Source organism: Gobius niger (genome assembly GCF_951799975.1).
Source record: "Gobius niger genome assembly, chromosome: 21".
Classification (NCBI taxonomy): Eukaryota; Metazoa; Chordata; class Actinopteri; order Gobiiformes; family Gobiidae; genus Gobius; species Gobius niger.
In genome coordinates, this window is record NC_136872.1 from 17,739,701 (window position 1) to 17,755,896 (window position 16,196).

A 16,196-nucleotide genomic window follows, 5' to 3' on the forward strand; every position below is an offset into this window, starting at 1 on the left:
AGCATCTTTGTGAAGGCGCCAATTGGCAGTCAGACCCTGTATTCACACCACAGCAGGATCAGGCCTGAAGCAGATACAATGTGGCGCACCAGTCTGCAATTGTCTCTACAGATTTAGGTGTTGACACTTTGACAAAACGGTGACTAAATCAGAACAGAAGCTGCTCTTATGGAGGCTCAATGGAAATGATTCCCTGTAAAAAATGTTTTGAACCAAAGCTGGTGTGGTCTAACAGATTCAAATACAGCAGTCCCCACGGAGCTGCCCCTGCTGCCAGTGAGTCTGATCTCAGATAAAGACTCATTACAGAGGACCCGGTGGGACGAGGGCGGGCCAGCGGAGCGGCACGTCCACCGGCCAAATGACCCGTGCAACTTTGAACCATTCTGGAGAGTCTGGCCCGGCTGGTGTTCAGGAACAGGAATAAAGAACTGACTAAAAATGCTGGTAATACAAAGGCCTGATCCAAAACAAAAGTCGCTAAAAGATAAAAGATCACACGCTCTATCGCACTCATTCTTGTTGCATTGTTTCAGTAAACTCCTGTATTGCATAAATCTTTCCACCAAGATCCTGTATTGATGATGGGAGAGTGTGACCAAAGCGCAATGTCTTCTCCAGCACATCTCAAAGATTCTCACTTGGGTTAAGATCTGGACTCTGTGGGGGCAAATCCATGTGTAAAAATGATGTCTCACGCTCCCTGAACCACTCTTTCACAATGTGAGAACCATGAAGCCCGGCCTTGTCATCTTGGAATATGCCTGTGCCATCAGCGAAGAAGAAATCCAGAACAACCAGGTCATTCAGGATGTTCATGTAGTCAGCTGATCTCATCCTTTGGGCGCATAGTGTAGCTCCATGGCAACAAGGCAAAAGTGACTTCATTTTGTTTTCTTGAGTCTTGTGAAGCATGAATGAGCCTTAAAGGGGCTAGATGCAAGTTAGTCATTTTATGCTCACTACTGCCACCGCAGGTCTTATGCGTAACTGCACTTCGGACTGAATTAACACCTTTTTGAGTGACAGTGCAGGATTTTAGAGGCTGTTGTGGTGAACAGGTCTGAGCTCATTCTACATATTTGGACATGGCTGGAACATGTAGTGGGTCGAAAATACTTAGTTTTACCATTTTTAAACTCTGTATAGTCCCTTTAAGACCTACAAAACCGATTGTGACTTTTTTGTTGCATTTTTGTTGCATATTTGTTGTGTTTCCGTCGCTTTTTTGTCCTGTATTGGTCCCTTTTTCCTCGCATTTTTGTCACCTTTTCGTCGCTCTGTCTTGTTTAGTTTTTGTCGCTTTTTTGTTGTGTTATTGTTCCTTTTCCAGCACGTTTCTGTCGCTCTTTTGCCACTTTTTTTGCTTTTAGATTTGGGTAAAGCCAAACTGGAGAAAATGTGCTCGGTTAAGGGGGGATTAAGAGGGTCATTATTTATACAGTCTACCCTTAATTCACATTAATAGGCCAGTATAGTGTCTTTTTTTTAGTTGGGCACATTGCCTTTAAAGCAGTACTAAGTAACTCTTCCCCCTAGAGGCCATAAGCGCAACTGCAGGTGTAGTAGCAAGTTACGATTTTTTAACTTATTAATTGTCTTGGAGAGTAGACAGGAAAGGCGAAGAGAGAGAGGGTTACTGTGCACCCAATTATACAATGGAAATATTTTTTTTCACTCAAACTTGGCTGTAAATACTGTTTAAAGTGACGTTAGCCCGGAGTTAGCTTTGCCCGTTAGCATGTTAGCTTCTTCTTCGTGATTCCATTAGTGTGTATTGCTTTCTCCGGACCGGTGGCAGTCAAGTTGCAAACATGGTTTTCTGTCCAGAGACACCAGGGGGAGATGAAAGACCCTCCAATCATCCCATAAACACTTGTATTACCCCCACAGGGACTACGGAAAAGATTTATTAAGGTAAACACGTTACTTAGTCCTGCTTTAATAATCAATAGGCTATTGCACAACACAGTCGGCCAAATGTAGCAGCTACATACGGGCTTCTGCCAATCTTTTCCCCTTCAGTCACATTGTTAAGTCCATTCAACCTCACGTTTTCCTGACTTGCACTTTCTCTTTCCCTGCCTTTATACCGGCGCTCAAACGGAAGCCCTCCCTCTCACCCTGTTTTTCACCTCACTGTACACCGTGAACGCGCGTCCGGCTGCGCGCTCCCGCCTCTCCTCCTGCTCGTGCCCGCCGCAGTCTCCGGTCGCGCTCGTGCACGTCCCGCCGCTCGCTACGATGCCTCACATCCACAACAATGTACATCACCGCTGTCCGTCCGCGCAAAGCCACCGCCGCCGCGACGCCTCTCACGCACGCCCCCTGCGCGCCGACGGGATGCTTTTGAGGTAAGGCGCTCCAGCTCCTACTTTCTGACCGTTCTCCCAAAACCCCGGCGCTTTCTCTGGGTCCAAAATACGAAACGACAGCGCCGTCATTCATGTTTATCCCCTCGTAATGTCACAAGTTGCGTCGGCTGTCGTAGGCTCTTACGTAACGCGGCCAGTGCGCACGTACCGTCTGAAGAACCAGATGTTTTAAAGCCAGTTTTTTTGTGTTGATGGAAGACATGACCCCGCGCTGTACGGGCTGTCATTACGAAGATGCCTGCGCGGAAAGCTGCGGGTTGGATGGACGACACACATCCCCAAACAAGTGGTGAAGCAGCAGAGCGCGTGAGGACAGGACAGTGCGTGCAAGTTCAAAACCTCATGAATGAGAAAAAGACAACCCGGATGTTTGTGGGGAAAAGTGGACTCGAATTCGACCTAAACTGAATATTCATAGCTTTGTCGCATTTTCTCAACTATCCTGCCTAGTTTTATGATGTGCTAGCTTCCCATAGGCTATTACAGACATAAGTGCAATCTGTACACTGTGCCTAGGCTCAGTTATATGGGCCAAACAATTGTATGACATATGTAATAATGTTGTATTAAGCCTATAGGCAGGGGTCCTCAAACTACGGCCCGCGGGCCAAATCCGGCCCACAAGATGATTTAATCCGGCCCCCCACTTGTAAAGCACAAATCCCAGAGTATGTCAAAAAAAAAAAGGAAGTTTCTAGCCCATTCCTGTGCGGAGTTAGGATATTTTAACTAAATAAACAGTTTACTCATTCCAGCCACTAGGGGGCAATTTGAATAAATAAAAAATAATTCCACAGGTGTCCAGCAGAGGGCACTTAGATAAGAGATCAGAATAACACATTATAGCCCCGTGGTAAATGAGGCTAACCACCGCAGAGTGTGGAGAGAATGAATTATGACTACAGTACTTTGAGAAACTTGTGACACAGTAAGTTATTACTTTGGTCACATTACATAATGATGTTTTATTTGAAAATAAAAATAAATGGAAATCAAAAGAAAGTGTGAAGACTTGATTACTATTTTTGCAAACCACTACAGTGAAACAAATATGAGCCTGAATCAAGTGTTGATCTTGTGGATGTAGTCGTGGGGACGAGTAATCTCCACTTCACAAAGAGGCATTTTGGTCTGGGTCATACAATTCTATATTATAACCAACCCGGTCCGGCCCCCCATCACAGTCAGGAACAATAATGTTGCCCCCAGAGAAAAAAAGTCTGAGGACCCCTGCTATAAGGTGATGATTTTTGCCCATTTTTATTCAACAGGCACAAAGCAGCTCTTGTAATGTTCATTTTAATCAACATGTAGCCATTTATAAACATGACTAAGGAGCATGTCCATTATGCATGACGAAAGAAAAAATAGGGACCTCCTCGGGACTGTCTAAGGCCAGATCAGAGTTTTAAGGGGCCTGATTTGGGGACCACTGATCAGTTGTCTATTTTCTGTTTTGTCAAGAGAAACTACATTTTATTCACTATGAGACAAGCAAAAAATGACCTGCAACATTATATAAAAGCATCGTCCAACATGAACTCCTCCTCCTATAATGTCTAGTGTAATGAGTAACCGTGTGTCTGTAGCCACTGCTGAACGTGATCTCCTCCTTGTTTCTGCCGCAGGAGTGTGAGCGTGTGAATGAGGTCAGGGGTCATGCTGCGGAGGGAATCGGACTCGCGCGGTTTGTTTTCCTCCGGAGACACGTCCGACAATGACTGTGAGGTGAGACGCACTTCCAAACCACAACTGCAGGGCAAAGCCGACGATGAAGGCTCTACAAGGGGATTGCTTTGAAGACTGCACTTAATACGCTAAGATTTTTAAACCAGTCGAGTTAGCCCTGTTTATTCAGTTCTTTATTAACCTCTTAACTCCCGCCTGAACCGAGAGGATCTTTTTCCTCACGTCATCAGATTTTTTTTCCATCATTTTTTTGTTGGGTATTCAGCTCTTTCAACTTTTTTTGTCCTTTTTTGTCAAATTTTGTCACATTTTTGTCATTTTTTGTCACATTTTGTCACATTTTTGTTTTCATTTTTTTATCAAATTTTTGTCATTTTTTGTAATATTTTAGTCAATTTCTTGTCAATTTCTTTTGACATTTTGTGACATTTTTGCCACTTTTTCATCAACTTTTCATCACTTTTTCGTCATTGTTTTCTCACTTTTTTGTCACATCTTCATCATTGCTTTCGTCTCAGTTTTGTTGCTATTTTCACAGCTTTTTTCCAGAAGCTTTTGGACTGAGGTAAAGCCAAACTGGTGGGAGTTGAGGGGTTAAGGGCACAAGTGCGGACTCATGATCCATAGTTTCAACTTTTGCTTTTATGTCATTTTGGCTCGACATTGCAGCTCGCCGACAGCAAAAGTTACTGTAAATGCTGCTTCAAATTGTGTAATAGTTTCTGAAGGTCCCGCGTTGAAGCTCCCAGTGCAATACAATGCACTATTGATGATCCAAGGTTGACTTTGCTGCAGTTCTGACTAATGTTGTATTGTATCTAATGTCCCTGAGCCATTATGAACGTTCTGCTGCATAAACTGTACAAGAAAGCAGATTACATGACTCAGGACTCGCAGTAAAGCACAGGCCCATGAGCCCTTTAATATTATTGAAAAATGCAAAGCCAACTATGTATCTACACAGTGTAAATCATTGAGGAAAACTGAGATAAATTGAACTGTGGAAGAGAATAAAAACCTGAGATGAATTGTAAAGATGAATCAGATAAGTAACAGATGCTGCTTGTTGTTGAAATCAGGTCAACATTTGCTCCTGCTGTCGCCTTTGAATCTTGCTCTAACATTGTGTCCTTGGGCAAAACACTTCACCCACCGTGGCTGAGTGATCGGTGGCGTGCAGTGAGTGAGTGAATGAGAATCTTTCCAAGCTCAACACAAATGTAAACCATTTATCTTTATTATTCTCAATTCTGAGGGTCGTGAGTCGTGATCCACAAAGGCCCAGACAGTAGTTGATGGGACTTTGTTACTTAAAGGACTGAGATATGTTCTTACCTGAGCTTAGAGGAGTTGATGTGTACCTGTCTGGTCTTTGTGCCTGTGGAAGAGCTTGGTAGCTTCCAACTTCAACCCCGTTTGGAGCTATAGGAATACATTGGGAGAGGCCAAATGCTAACAACAGCTTTGGTCGTTTTGCGTGACTAAGCGCACGCACAAAGACCAGACAGGGATCAACTCGTCTAAGCTCAGGTAAAAACATATCTCAGTATGGAAAAACAGTGGCTTGTTCCTTTAACTGTAAATACATTTAACCAAGCGCATGTTCTCCCAAATCCCAAATCTAAAAGCTTCACGATGCCTATACGCCAGTGTAACACCTCATTTGAAAGCTAAGACCTGCATAAATTATGCTTTCGTCTCTTTTTCACATTTTTGTTTTGTCACATTTTTGTCGCTTTTTTTTGGCTTTTATGTTGCGTTTTCATCATTCTTCAGTCATGTTTTTACCACTTTTTTGTCACTTTGTTGTTGCATTTTCAGCTTTTAGATCCGGGTAAAGCCGAGCTGGAGAAAATGTGCTCAGTTCAGGTGGGGGATGAGAGGTTAAAGGAACAGGCCACTGTTTTTCCATACTGAGATATGTTCTTACCTGAGCTTAGACGAGTTAATGTGTACCTGCATGGTCTTTGTGCGTGCCCTCAGTCACGCAAAAAGACCATAAACGTTGTTAGCATCTGGCCTCTCCCAGTATATTCCTATGGCTCCAAACGGGGTGAAGCTAGAAGCGACCAAGCTCTTCCACGGGCACAAAGACCAGACAGGTTCGTAGCTCAGGTAAGAACATATCTCAGTATGGATAAACGGTGCCTGTTCCTTTAAGCGTTATACAGATGTATGACGTTCTGCAAAATGTGTGGTCTTATACATTCACCTTCACTCCCAATCACAGCACAGGCACGGTAAATCAAAGCCTCTGGACTTGCAGTAGGTTGAATGGCTTTGGCCAAATTCACTTTTGGCGACGTCAGCTCTGGGCAAAACCTTCTTCATTTCTCCATTTATATAAAACTTGACTTATGATCGGCTACAAAAACTGATGGCAGGAGGGTAGCTCAGTCTGACAAGGCAAACAAATCATGCTTTTGTCAACTATTTCTCTCTACAGGGCTTGAAACCAATTCTGCAAAAAAAGTATGCAAGGATTTTTCACCAATAATGTGTCTTGTGCAATCGACGAAAGTGCAATTCTAAGTATCTAAAAGGAGAAACACGACGGCCGCTCCAGATTCTTTATTGAATTAAACCCAGTGACCTCTCTCATGTGATCTAATGTATCGTGAATGTATCTCTGTGTTTCAGATGGGGGCGAGCTGTGGAGGGGCAGAGGTAGCCTGTCTGTGCGAGGCTGCTCCCTGCACACTGTACTCAGAAGCACATACTCCCACGCCGGTAAGTGCCCGGTCATTGTTTTGTCCTTGGGCAAGACACTTAGGGACATAAAAGGAACACAAAACACTTGCTCATCAATAAACCGGCTGCCTTTTTTAAGAGCTCTCTGTCTTTTGGATTTGCAGGAAACACTGCTTTGCGAACACTGTGGAAAAAATAGAAAAATGGTGACCAGGTACTCGGAGGGATACGGCACAGAGGTAATGTTCTGGAATGGATGATGGGGCAGAAAGTACTGATGCTTTCTCTCTCCAAACCGGCTGATGATTATCCACTGTAGACTAAAAACGATCCTTCCCTCAAGTATTCAATTGACCCCGTTTCCAAAATACTGTACCGTCCCTTTAAGACATATCTCCACGACTGTAGCATTACCGTTTAAAATGTGATACGGTGCTATTGTGTTACATCAGTCTATTTGTGGATCTGTGGGGCAGTTAATACGAGCCTCCTCATAAACGAGTGGTGGAAATCAGAGAGTTTGTTAATGTGGAGTTTAGTGGAAGCAATGTGAGGGTGTTTTGATGACTAGTGGTTTCGTTCTATGACAAGTCGTCTTGTTAGGCCTGTCACGATAACAGATCAGGTTTGATATATCGAGGCATGAAAATATCGCGATAAACGATGTTGTTGAAGATCTTTTATTGCCATAGAAACTATAACTATGAAGATTAAAAATGACAGTAAAGCTTTGTTTGAAAAGCACTTCCTAACCCCCACCTGAACCGAACACTTCTCTAGTTTGGCTTTACCCGAATCTAAAAGCTTCTTGAAAAAAGGGTCAAAATAGCGACGAAAATGAGATGAGAACAAGGATGAGAAAGACAAAAATGTGAGGAAAAAATAGATGAAACAGTGATAAAAACATGACAAAAATACATAAAGCATTGAAAATCTAACAAAAGAGCCACAAAAGAGCAACAGAAAAGTGACAAAAAAAACAGAAAAGTGACCAAAAAAACAGAAAAGTGACAAAAAAACAGAAAAGTGAAAAAAAAAACACAAAAGTGACAAAAAAACAGAAAAGTGAAAAAAAAGTGACAAAAAACACAAAATAGTGACAAAAAACAGAAAAGTGACCAAAAAAACAAACAAAAAAGTGACAAAAAAAAACAGAAAAGTGACAAAAAAAACAGAAAAGTGACAAAAAAAAAAAAAAAAAAGTGACAAAAAACACAAAATAGTGACAAAAAAAACACAAAAGTGACAAAAAAAAAGTGTCGAAAACAACAAAAAAGAGATGTTAAATTTATTTGTTTGGATGAGTTTTATCAGTTTTTCAAATGACGCATCACTCTGGCCTATAGGCTGTAAGCTCTTAGGTTTAGGTAAAGCTGAACTAGATAAAATGCACTTGGTTAAGGCGGGGTTAAGAGGATAACCTTCAAATATCCCACAGTAAACATAAAATACAATGAAACACAGCCCACTTAGGGTGAAAAAAAAAACATTTACATTCAAAAAATGGGACATAAAATGCAAATACTGTACATGAGCCCAAATGTATCATTTATAGAACGATAAGTTTATATAGTAATTATCGTGACAGCCCTAAGTCTTATTCATATTGCATGTCTTAACAGTTTTGATGAGTGACTTTTAGTTTCAACCCATTACCAAAGATTTTCAAGAGCTATTAAGTGTTGTAATGTCTGTCCTATAACAATATCAGTCTTTTGCATCGAAAAACATTGAAACGCTGGGAATTTACCAAAAATCTCTCCTACAGGTTTGAACTGAGTTAAAAGGGGAGGAAAAAAAGTCAATCTTATATTTATATCTTATCTCAATTAACTTGACTGGGGGGAAAAATGCTTTACTGAAGTGAAAATCAATATCTAGACATTGAGGTGGATGTTGGGCTGTCACAATATTTACTATATCGACTACAACAGTCATTTTCAAGCTTTATCGCAATATTTTCCTGCTTCAATATATCGAACTTCAAAAATTTGCTTTCCCATCACTTCCTCCGAGATCTTACAGCAAACGCACAAAGGACCAGTCATGTTCCTCGTATTCTCACACCAGTTAATGGCATTATTATGATTTTAGTCATTTGTATCTGTAAAATGACCGAGTGTGCTTGATATTATTGCTCATGTGCAGAGGAGTTAAATAGTAGGATTAAAACACGGTGACGCACCGGCCACAACACATGCTGCCACAACCACAGCTAATCGTGATTCACAGGGGGCTATTTTGGTTAAACAGAACATCACCTCCTAAAATGACACTGATTACTCAACGATTCTTGCTTCATTTCTCGACCGCAGCCGAAAAGGTCACAGTCATGTTTAAGTGTGGGCTTGTTTGCACCGGTCTGATCCTGGAGAAATGAGGGCGTATGGAATAATTACTACGAAACATATGTCCAATAAAGCTCATATTGTCCTTACATTTGTTGTGCATCAAACATACTAAATTGTAATTCTATGTTAAATCTGTGTGTGTTTGACCCTTTATCGGCTTTAATCTTGTTCCAGGAGGAGTGTGGCCTGTCAGATCCTCAGGGCGACAGCGATGCAGACGCCGACATCGAGGACACAGACAGCAGGTAGAGCAAACTATTCATCAAATCAGTGTTAATTTTGTTGACTAAAATATTTAGTCTTAATTTTAGTCAAAGTGTTATTTTTGACGACTAAAATTGGACTAAAACTAAATGGAAAGTTTTTCATGAGACTAAAACTATGACTAAGATGTCCAGATATTTTAGTCGACTAAAATAAGACTAAATAAAAATAAAAATGAGAGACTAAAATCATCCAAACTTCTATTGACAGTATGAAAGAGCCTCAGATCATGTAAATTCACTGCCAAAAGATCAGCTCTGAGCTTTGTTCATGTGGAGCAGCTCCATGAAGCAGGAAGGAACAATGTTAAATATGATTATAATGAATATTATCAATGCAAAGTCGACTAAATTAGTCTTAAATTTAGTCGACTAAATTTACTTGCAATTTTAGTCGACTAAAACTAGACTAAAATATAAGATATTTTTTTGACTAAAACTAGACTAAAATCGAATTACATTTTCGTCAAAAGACTAAGACTAAAATTAAATTAAAATATGTTGTCAAAATTAACACTGGATCAAATACAGGTGAAACTCAGAAAATGTTAATATCGTTCATTTATTTGTGTAATTCAACTTAAAATGTGAAACTAATATATGAAATAGACTCATTACATGCAAAGGGACATACTGTTTGTGAAGCCTTTGTTTTCTTTTTTATGATTATGGCTTACAGTCCATTTTCAAAATATTCTAATTTTATGAGATTTTTAATTTGGGGGTTTTACACGCTGAGCCATAATAATGAAAATTCTAACAAATAAAGGATATACATGTAACTTTACATGTAATGAGTCTGTCATACATTAGTTTCACATTTCACAGTTCAAGCTGAATTACAAAAAACAATGCACTTTTTAACGATATTCAAATTTTCCGACTTTCACCTGTATTATTGAGAAAGGACTACAGGTGCATTAAATACTACAATTACAGTTTAATTGGAGTATTTGTTGAATACTTATTAGCAATTTTGTACTGGGGTTTGGCCTGATTACAGCATGTGCAAGGAGGGATTCAAGGGAAAAAGGTTTGGGAACCACTGCTATGGGGCAATGAAGGACGGGTCAAATATAGTCAGTAAGTGCTTTATTGTCAATGTACAAGCACTACACACTCGGAAGAAACCTGGCTGCCGTCTGTCTCCTTTGATCCTCTGAAACGGTGCACCAGCTCCTGGGCTTGTCCCTGTCCCAGAGCGTGGTGTCCTGCACTGGTCAGCTCCACCTCCTCCTTCCTCCTCCCTCCGCTCAACAGCAGTCTTTCACCATCTCCTTGTTTGTCCCGTCCTTGTTTCCTGTAGCTCCTCTTGTGACTCCTCTGTGCTTCAGGTGTGGGGGGCTCCTGGTGCTTCTTCAGTGTCTCAGAAGAAGAAATTTGTAGTTCTCAAATGGGTTTAGCTGATAAGCTAGCAGTTTGTTTACCTTCAAAACTGCTTTCTTCAGGATCATTTTGGACTCTCAAAATAAACAAATCCAGTAAACTGCCACAAAAACACAGCAAAGATGTACAACAGTATCCAGAAAAACAATGTGGAATCCAACACAGAATCCACAAATGCATTTCGCAGAAGAAGGCAAAAAAACTGACACATTTCCTTGCTCCCACTTCTTGCTAATTATTTTGAATTGGCCAAAAAAACATGTGCCTTTAATTGTGCCCATAAGTCAGGTTTCACCAACCCCCTATGCCCGCAGACACTTGGATGCGCTTTGGGACGTCCTCCGTCGCCTCTGGGATTTATTCTAAAAATAGGTTTGCTCTCTTGCAATTTGCTTTCTCGATTCATTGGATATGCAGGTGTTTCTGTTCCTGTGATATGGTCAATACTCTAGAGCTAAACTGCAAAGTTTAAAGTCCAGGACAAGAGGAGGGCATCCTGAACCTCCAAGGAGAAAATAATTATAATCAGAGGCGCTCTATGGGGCGGGGAAAGTCATTTACAAAAAACGAGTCATTTTCTGGTAGAGTTAACAGGCGAGTGCTTTGGTTTTTTAATGTTGCGCTCACACTTCGTTGACTCTTGCCGTGCTCTGATTGGTGCAGACTGCAGGAGCCCGGGTCCCTGCAGCGAATCAGCTCTCGCCGTCGGAAGCGGCCGAGGATCGCGCGGCAGGACACGACGGAGAGCGAGGACGACGGGGGGCGGAGCAACAGGAGCCACCGCTGGAACCTGCGCCTCAGCCCCGCCCACAACCGCACCATCCTCGAGGTCAGGGGAACGCACTGATTCAGAAAACAAAACAAAAAAAAAAAGAAAAAAAAGAAGCCAATAAAAGCCTTAATCCTCTCTTCCAGGAGAGTATCTCACAGGTGCGGCCGCTGATCATCTGCCAGCCGAATGTTCACGGAGACGGTCACGGCGATCCGCGATCCAAGCGCTCGCTGTGGTGGACGTCACTTCCTCTTCCTCTGCTCGTCCTGCTGTTCCTGCCGCTGTCCCTCTCCCTCATCATCGTCATCGTGTCCTACATTCTACCGTGGACCAGCGCTTGACGACACATGTAGTCGTTCTGTTTGACTACATTAGGTTCATTCATAGAAAAAAAAATATATAGTTTTAGTGTGACTGGGGTTCTCACGCATTCAGGAGAAACTAAACTAAACCTATTGACCTATTCTAAACAATACAGTAGAGGCTATGCACTTCCTTTTCACTCTAAACTCTCATTTGGCTTCTGTTACCATGCTGTAACATTTAAGAACTGATGAAGATTCTGAGATGGACAGCAGGGGCCTATACTGTATATTTCTATGAGCAATTCACAGTTTTAAAAGAAATCTACAAACAGAAAATCCACAAATGATGAAGCTATCATTACTTTTTGACGAGAGGAGACACTGAAGTGCATCCCTGGTTTTGTTTCACAGCAATATTGATCATAAAACCAGCTCAAAACATTCGCTTTTTTTTACAGTTTACCAGGAGAACCATTGCCATAGTGATTAAGAATTTAAAAAAAAGGTCATGAAGGCAAAACATGAACTTATTAGTTGATCAAGGTTCAGTTATTAGAAATCAAATCGAAATCCCAAAGACTACAGTTACTTTAGTACAAATACAAAATGATGTTGATTTTGTTTTAATCCGGTAGTTTAGACCCAGTGTTGGGAAAGTTACTTTAAAACTGCAAAATATTCTATATTTGTAGTTACAGTTTAAAACATGTAGTATGTTTCTATTTCATTAAATATGTAGCTGAGTTACTGTGAGCTACTTTTGAGTTACTGTTGGCAAAATATAAACTTAAAATAGTAATAACGCCACCAAGCAAAAGTGCAGACGAAGATTTTCTTCTCCTTTTCTTTCCCCCAGTCTCTCATGTTTTGTTTTGATGACGTTAGTTACACACAACTGCAGATCTTACACCACTGTCCAACCAGTTTGGTAATGACTACTATATTCCCATATTTTGTGTAAGTATTATGTTATATCCCTTAGTTACTGAAAAAAAGAATATATTTTTGTAACTTCTGTAATACGTTACCCCAACACTGTTTAGACCAGGGGTGTCCAGACTTTTCTCACTGAGGGCCACATACAGAATACATACAGAACAACTGGGCCGCACTCAGTACAGGTCAGATATATAACTTCATCTCTATTGTATCAAAGTGAGTAAATTCAATAAAAAGTCAATTGAAGCAAAAAAAAAAAAATGTAATCTAGAATTTGCAGCGGGCCAAATAAAAGTGGGCCATGGGTCACAGTTGGCCCGCAGGCTGTTGTTTGGACACCTCTAGTTTAGACCAAACGTTTTCTGAAATGACTCTCCTACAGGTTTCAGTCGTTTCTCAAATGTTGATGCTCCTGGACTTCTTTAAAATCTGCTCTGGAGCTTAATCTTGAGTCTTAAACATAACTTACAAATCTAATAGCAATTATCCGAAAAATTGCCCCTGAAAAAAGTATGTAAGTCAGTATTTTCCCCCCAAAATCGTGCAGCCTTGGACGGGTGTTTTGGCTGCACACAGGTATGGAAATGAAGTGCACCTACTTTACATTTTCTCCAGTCTGCGTGGGAACCCTGCCACTTTCTGAAGCACTCGCCATTATAAGCAATCAGTGACATTCACAGTCTATTCTTATGAAACATCTCAGCTCCCGCCGCCGTCACCCCCACGTTTCGTAAAAATAGCCGCCTCTAAGTCGTCGCTTTCTCCTCTGATCAGGAGCTCGAGTGCCGCGAGTGCACGGCAGGTAAACTCACATGTCGTATACACAGGCTCAGATGGAAACAAAAAAAAAACAAAGATGCTGTTCCAACTATGCAATTTATATGTTTCTAAATACGGAGGTGGGTAGTAGTGAGTTGGTATGATTCTGTGAGTAACTTTTGGATTTAACTTCTGCAATTTAATACACCATCATTTTTACTTTGACTTATGTTATTTTGACAAAGTTTTAGCTGTAAAACCACTTTTTCCATTGTATGAAGTGAAAATCTATTAATCTTAACATAGGACTATTCATACTTTTAATTTATTTAATTTATTTGTGCGTATTTGACCTTGTAGTGACCCACTGGCTGCATGAGTGGTCAGCAAGGTGCCTTTACTTACCATAATGGTGGTCTCTACAACGCTCCAGGATACATTTTTTTGTAGGTTTTCTGGTGAGAGGCTCCGTGAGTGGTGAAAACATTCAAGAACAATTGATCCTTGAGCGACCTTGAGTCCACCGTGATGGAAAGTAAAGACGCCATGCTGACCATCATACAACAGCTGGGTCACTACAAGGTCAAATACGCACAAATAGCAACTTTAATTTCACATGAAAAGTTGCATAGTGCAGCTTTAATACCAGAGTTTCGTCCATGTAATTATTCTTAACTCTCATCCATTCATTTATGCTTTTAACTGAACAAATGACTTGAACATTTACATTTTAGTAGCATTATTTACTTTCTAGAGTGACTTTTTACTTAAGGTATTAGCTGTATTACTCTGGATAAATTTGCTTCAGCTGTAGTTTTACTTTTATTTTACCCATTCCCAGCCATCTGTGTACACATCCGTATGGTTTTTGGGCGTCTTAAAGTGGAGATATCATGCATATGGGGCTTGAAAATAAACATTACATAGCAACAATGAACCAGAGCTGGTGAAGACTTGACTGGGGCTCCTCCTTCAGTTTCAGTTCACGCCATGGTTTACAGCTTCGGCACGACGTGATAAACAGTTTGAGCCGATATAGTGTTGTATTATAGGCTTTAACCTCTTAACTCCAGCCTTAACTGAGTGTATTTTCTCCAATTCGGCTTTACCCAAATCTAAAAGCATCTGGACCGGAGCGCTCGCAGCCTATAGGCCATTTGTCACGCCTCATTTGAAAGCTAAGACCTGCAAAACTGATCTAAACAAACAACTTTCCTTTTGTTGAGCTTTTATCACTTTTTTTTGCTGCATTTTCGTCATTTTTTTTGTCACTTTTTAATAGCGTTTTTTTTATTTTTTTATCCTTGTTTTCTTTTCGTTTTCGTCACTATTTTGATGCTTTTTTTTCCAAGAATGATTTGTGTTAAGTCAAACGCTCGGTTCAGGCGGGGGTTAAGAGGTTAAAATGCTGACACCATAGAAGAAGAAACAGATAACTAAACAGAACTGCTCAAAACTGTGTGAATGTAGTGAGGTTGAAGCTATACATTAAGGGCCAGCCACTCTTTGTTGAATACTTTGGATACTCTACCCACCTCCTTGCGTCTCACTTAGAAAGAACGTCTATATATGTCTCCTTTGGCACTGTCATCACCTAGATATATTTGATAGCTGGGTCCTTCCTATACAGTATAAATAGAGCATGGCCCACTTTAATAAGCAATAGCGCAGGGAGGTCAGATAGCGTTCCCTGCGGCATGCGATGTATAATATGAAGTAGACACGTGCGCTTTTGGCCGCTGCAGACCGACTAACCTGAGTGGGATAAACGCTCCTCTTCCTCATTGCACTAAGTTACAGAGTTATACATGTTGGATGAGGCCAGGGCTGTACAATATTAGAGGAGATTCCTGGTATTTTGTGTTTGATCATTTTCATTTGCTAGTAGTTCATGATCAAAGTCCTCTGCTGTAGCTGTAATAGTAATGGATTGCAATTGCAAAACTGGTAATTACTTTTTGACAGCTGAAAAATGTAGTACTTTTATTCATAAAAGGTCATAAATCTTGGAAACAACAGAAATGGATGGAAATACAGACATTGTTTTGAGTTGATCTCGTCTAAAACCAAAGAATATTGTGGTCCATTGTCATTTCTATGGGAACCAAGACATTCTCGACTGCAAAAAGACAAAAATTGGCTTGATCTTTTTTTTTTGTTGTAGTAGTAGTGGTAGTTAATTTTCGGGTCCAACCCATACTAGACACAATAGACCATCAACATCCTTATAATTTGTGACTGAGAGGTCTAGGCTGCTTATTTTGCTTAACCCCATGTACGTTTTAAGTAAAGCTTCCCCAATTAGAAAGACAAAAGCCCTTATGGAGACTTATGTTTGCTTTAACAATTCTGGTTGACAAAACTTAAAGGGACTATGCGGAGTTTAAAAATGTTAAAATTATGTATTTTCCTCCCCCTATACTGTATGTTCCAGCCCAGACCTGTTCACCACAACTGCCTCTAAAATCCCGCACTGTCACTCAAAAAGGTGTTCATTTGGGTCAAAAGTGCCGTCATGCACGAGCTTAATATAGAAATTGCAGTTACACGTATGACCTGAGGTGGCAGTAGTGAGCATAAAATGACCAACTTGCATCTAGTCTCTTTAAACTGTCCTTTGGCATTGGACAAAGACATTCCCTGAGCTCGATATTTTTCAACACTAG

At 40.7% G+C, this 16,196-nt stretch overlaps 1 protein-coding gene across 1 annotated transcript; it reads left to right on the forward strand.

Moving 5' to 3' along the window:
• Positions 1-2,001: 2,001 nt before the first annotated feature.
• On the forward strand, positions 2,002-12,064 carry LOC306980547 (uncharacterized protein). The gene is made up of 7 exons (XM_079579980.1): positions 2,002-2,354; positions 4,004-4,103; positions 6,705-6,794; positions 6,920-6,994; positions 9,281-9,351; positions 11,419-11,584; positions 11,671-12,064. Exons 2-7 carry the CDS (start codon positions 4,020-4,022, stop codon positions 11,866-11,868), a joined length of 684 nt encoding a protein of 227 aa, XP_079436106.1. The 5' UTR covers positions 2,002-2,354; positions 4,004-4,019; the 3' UTR covers positions 11,869-12,064.
• The last annotated feature ends 4,132 nt before the right edge of the window (positions 12,065-16,196 follow it).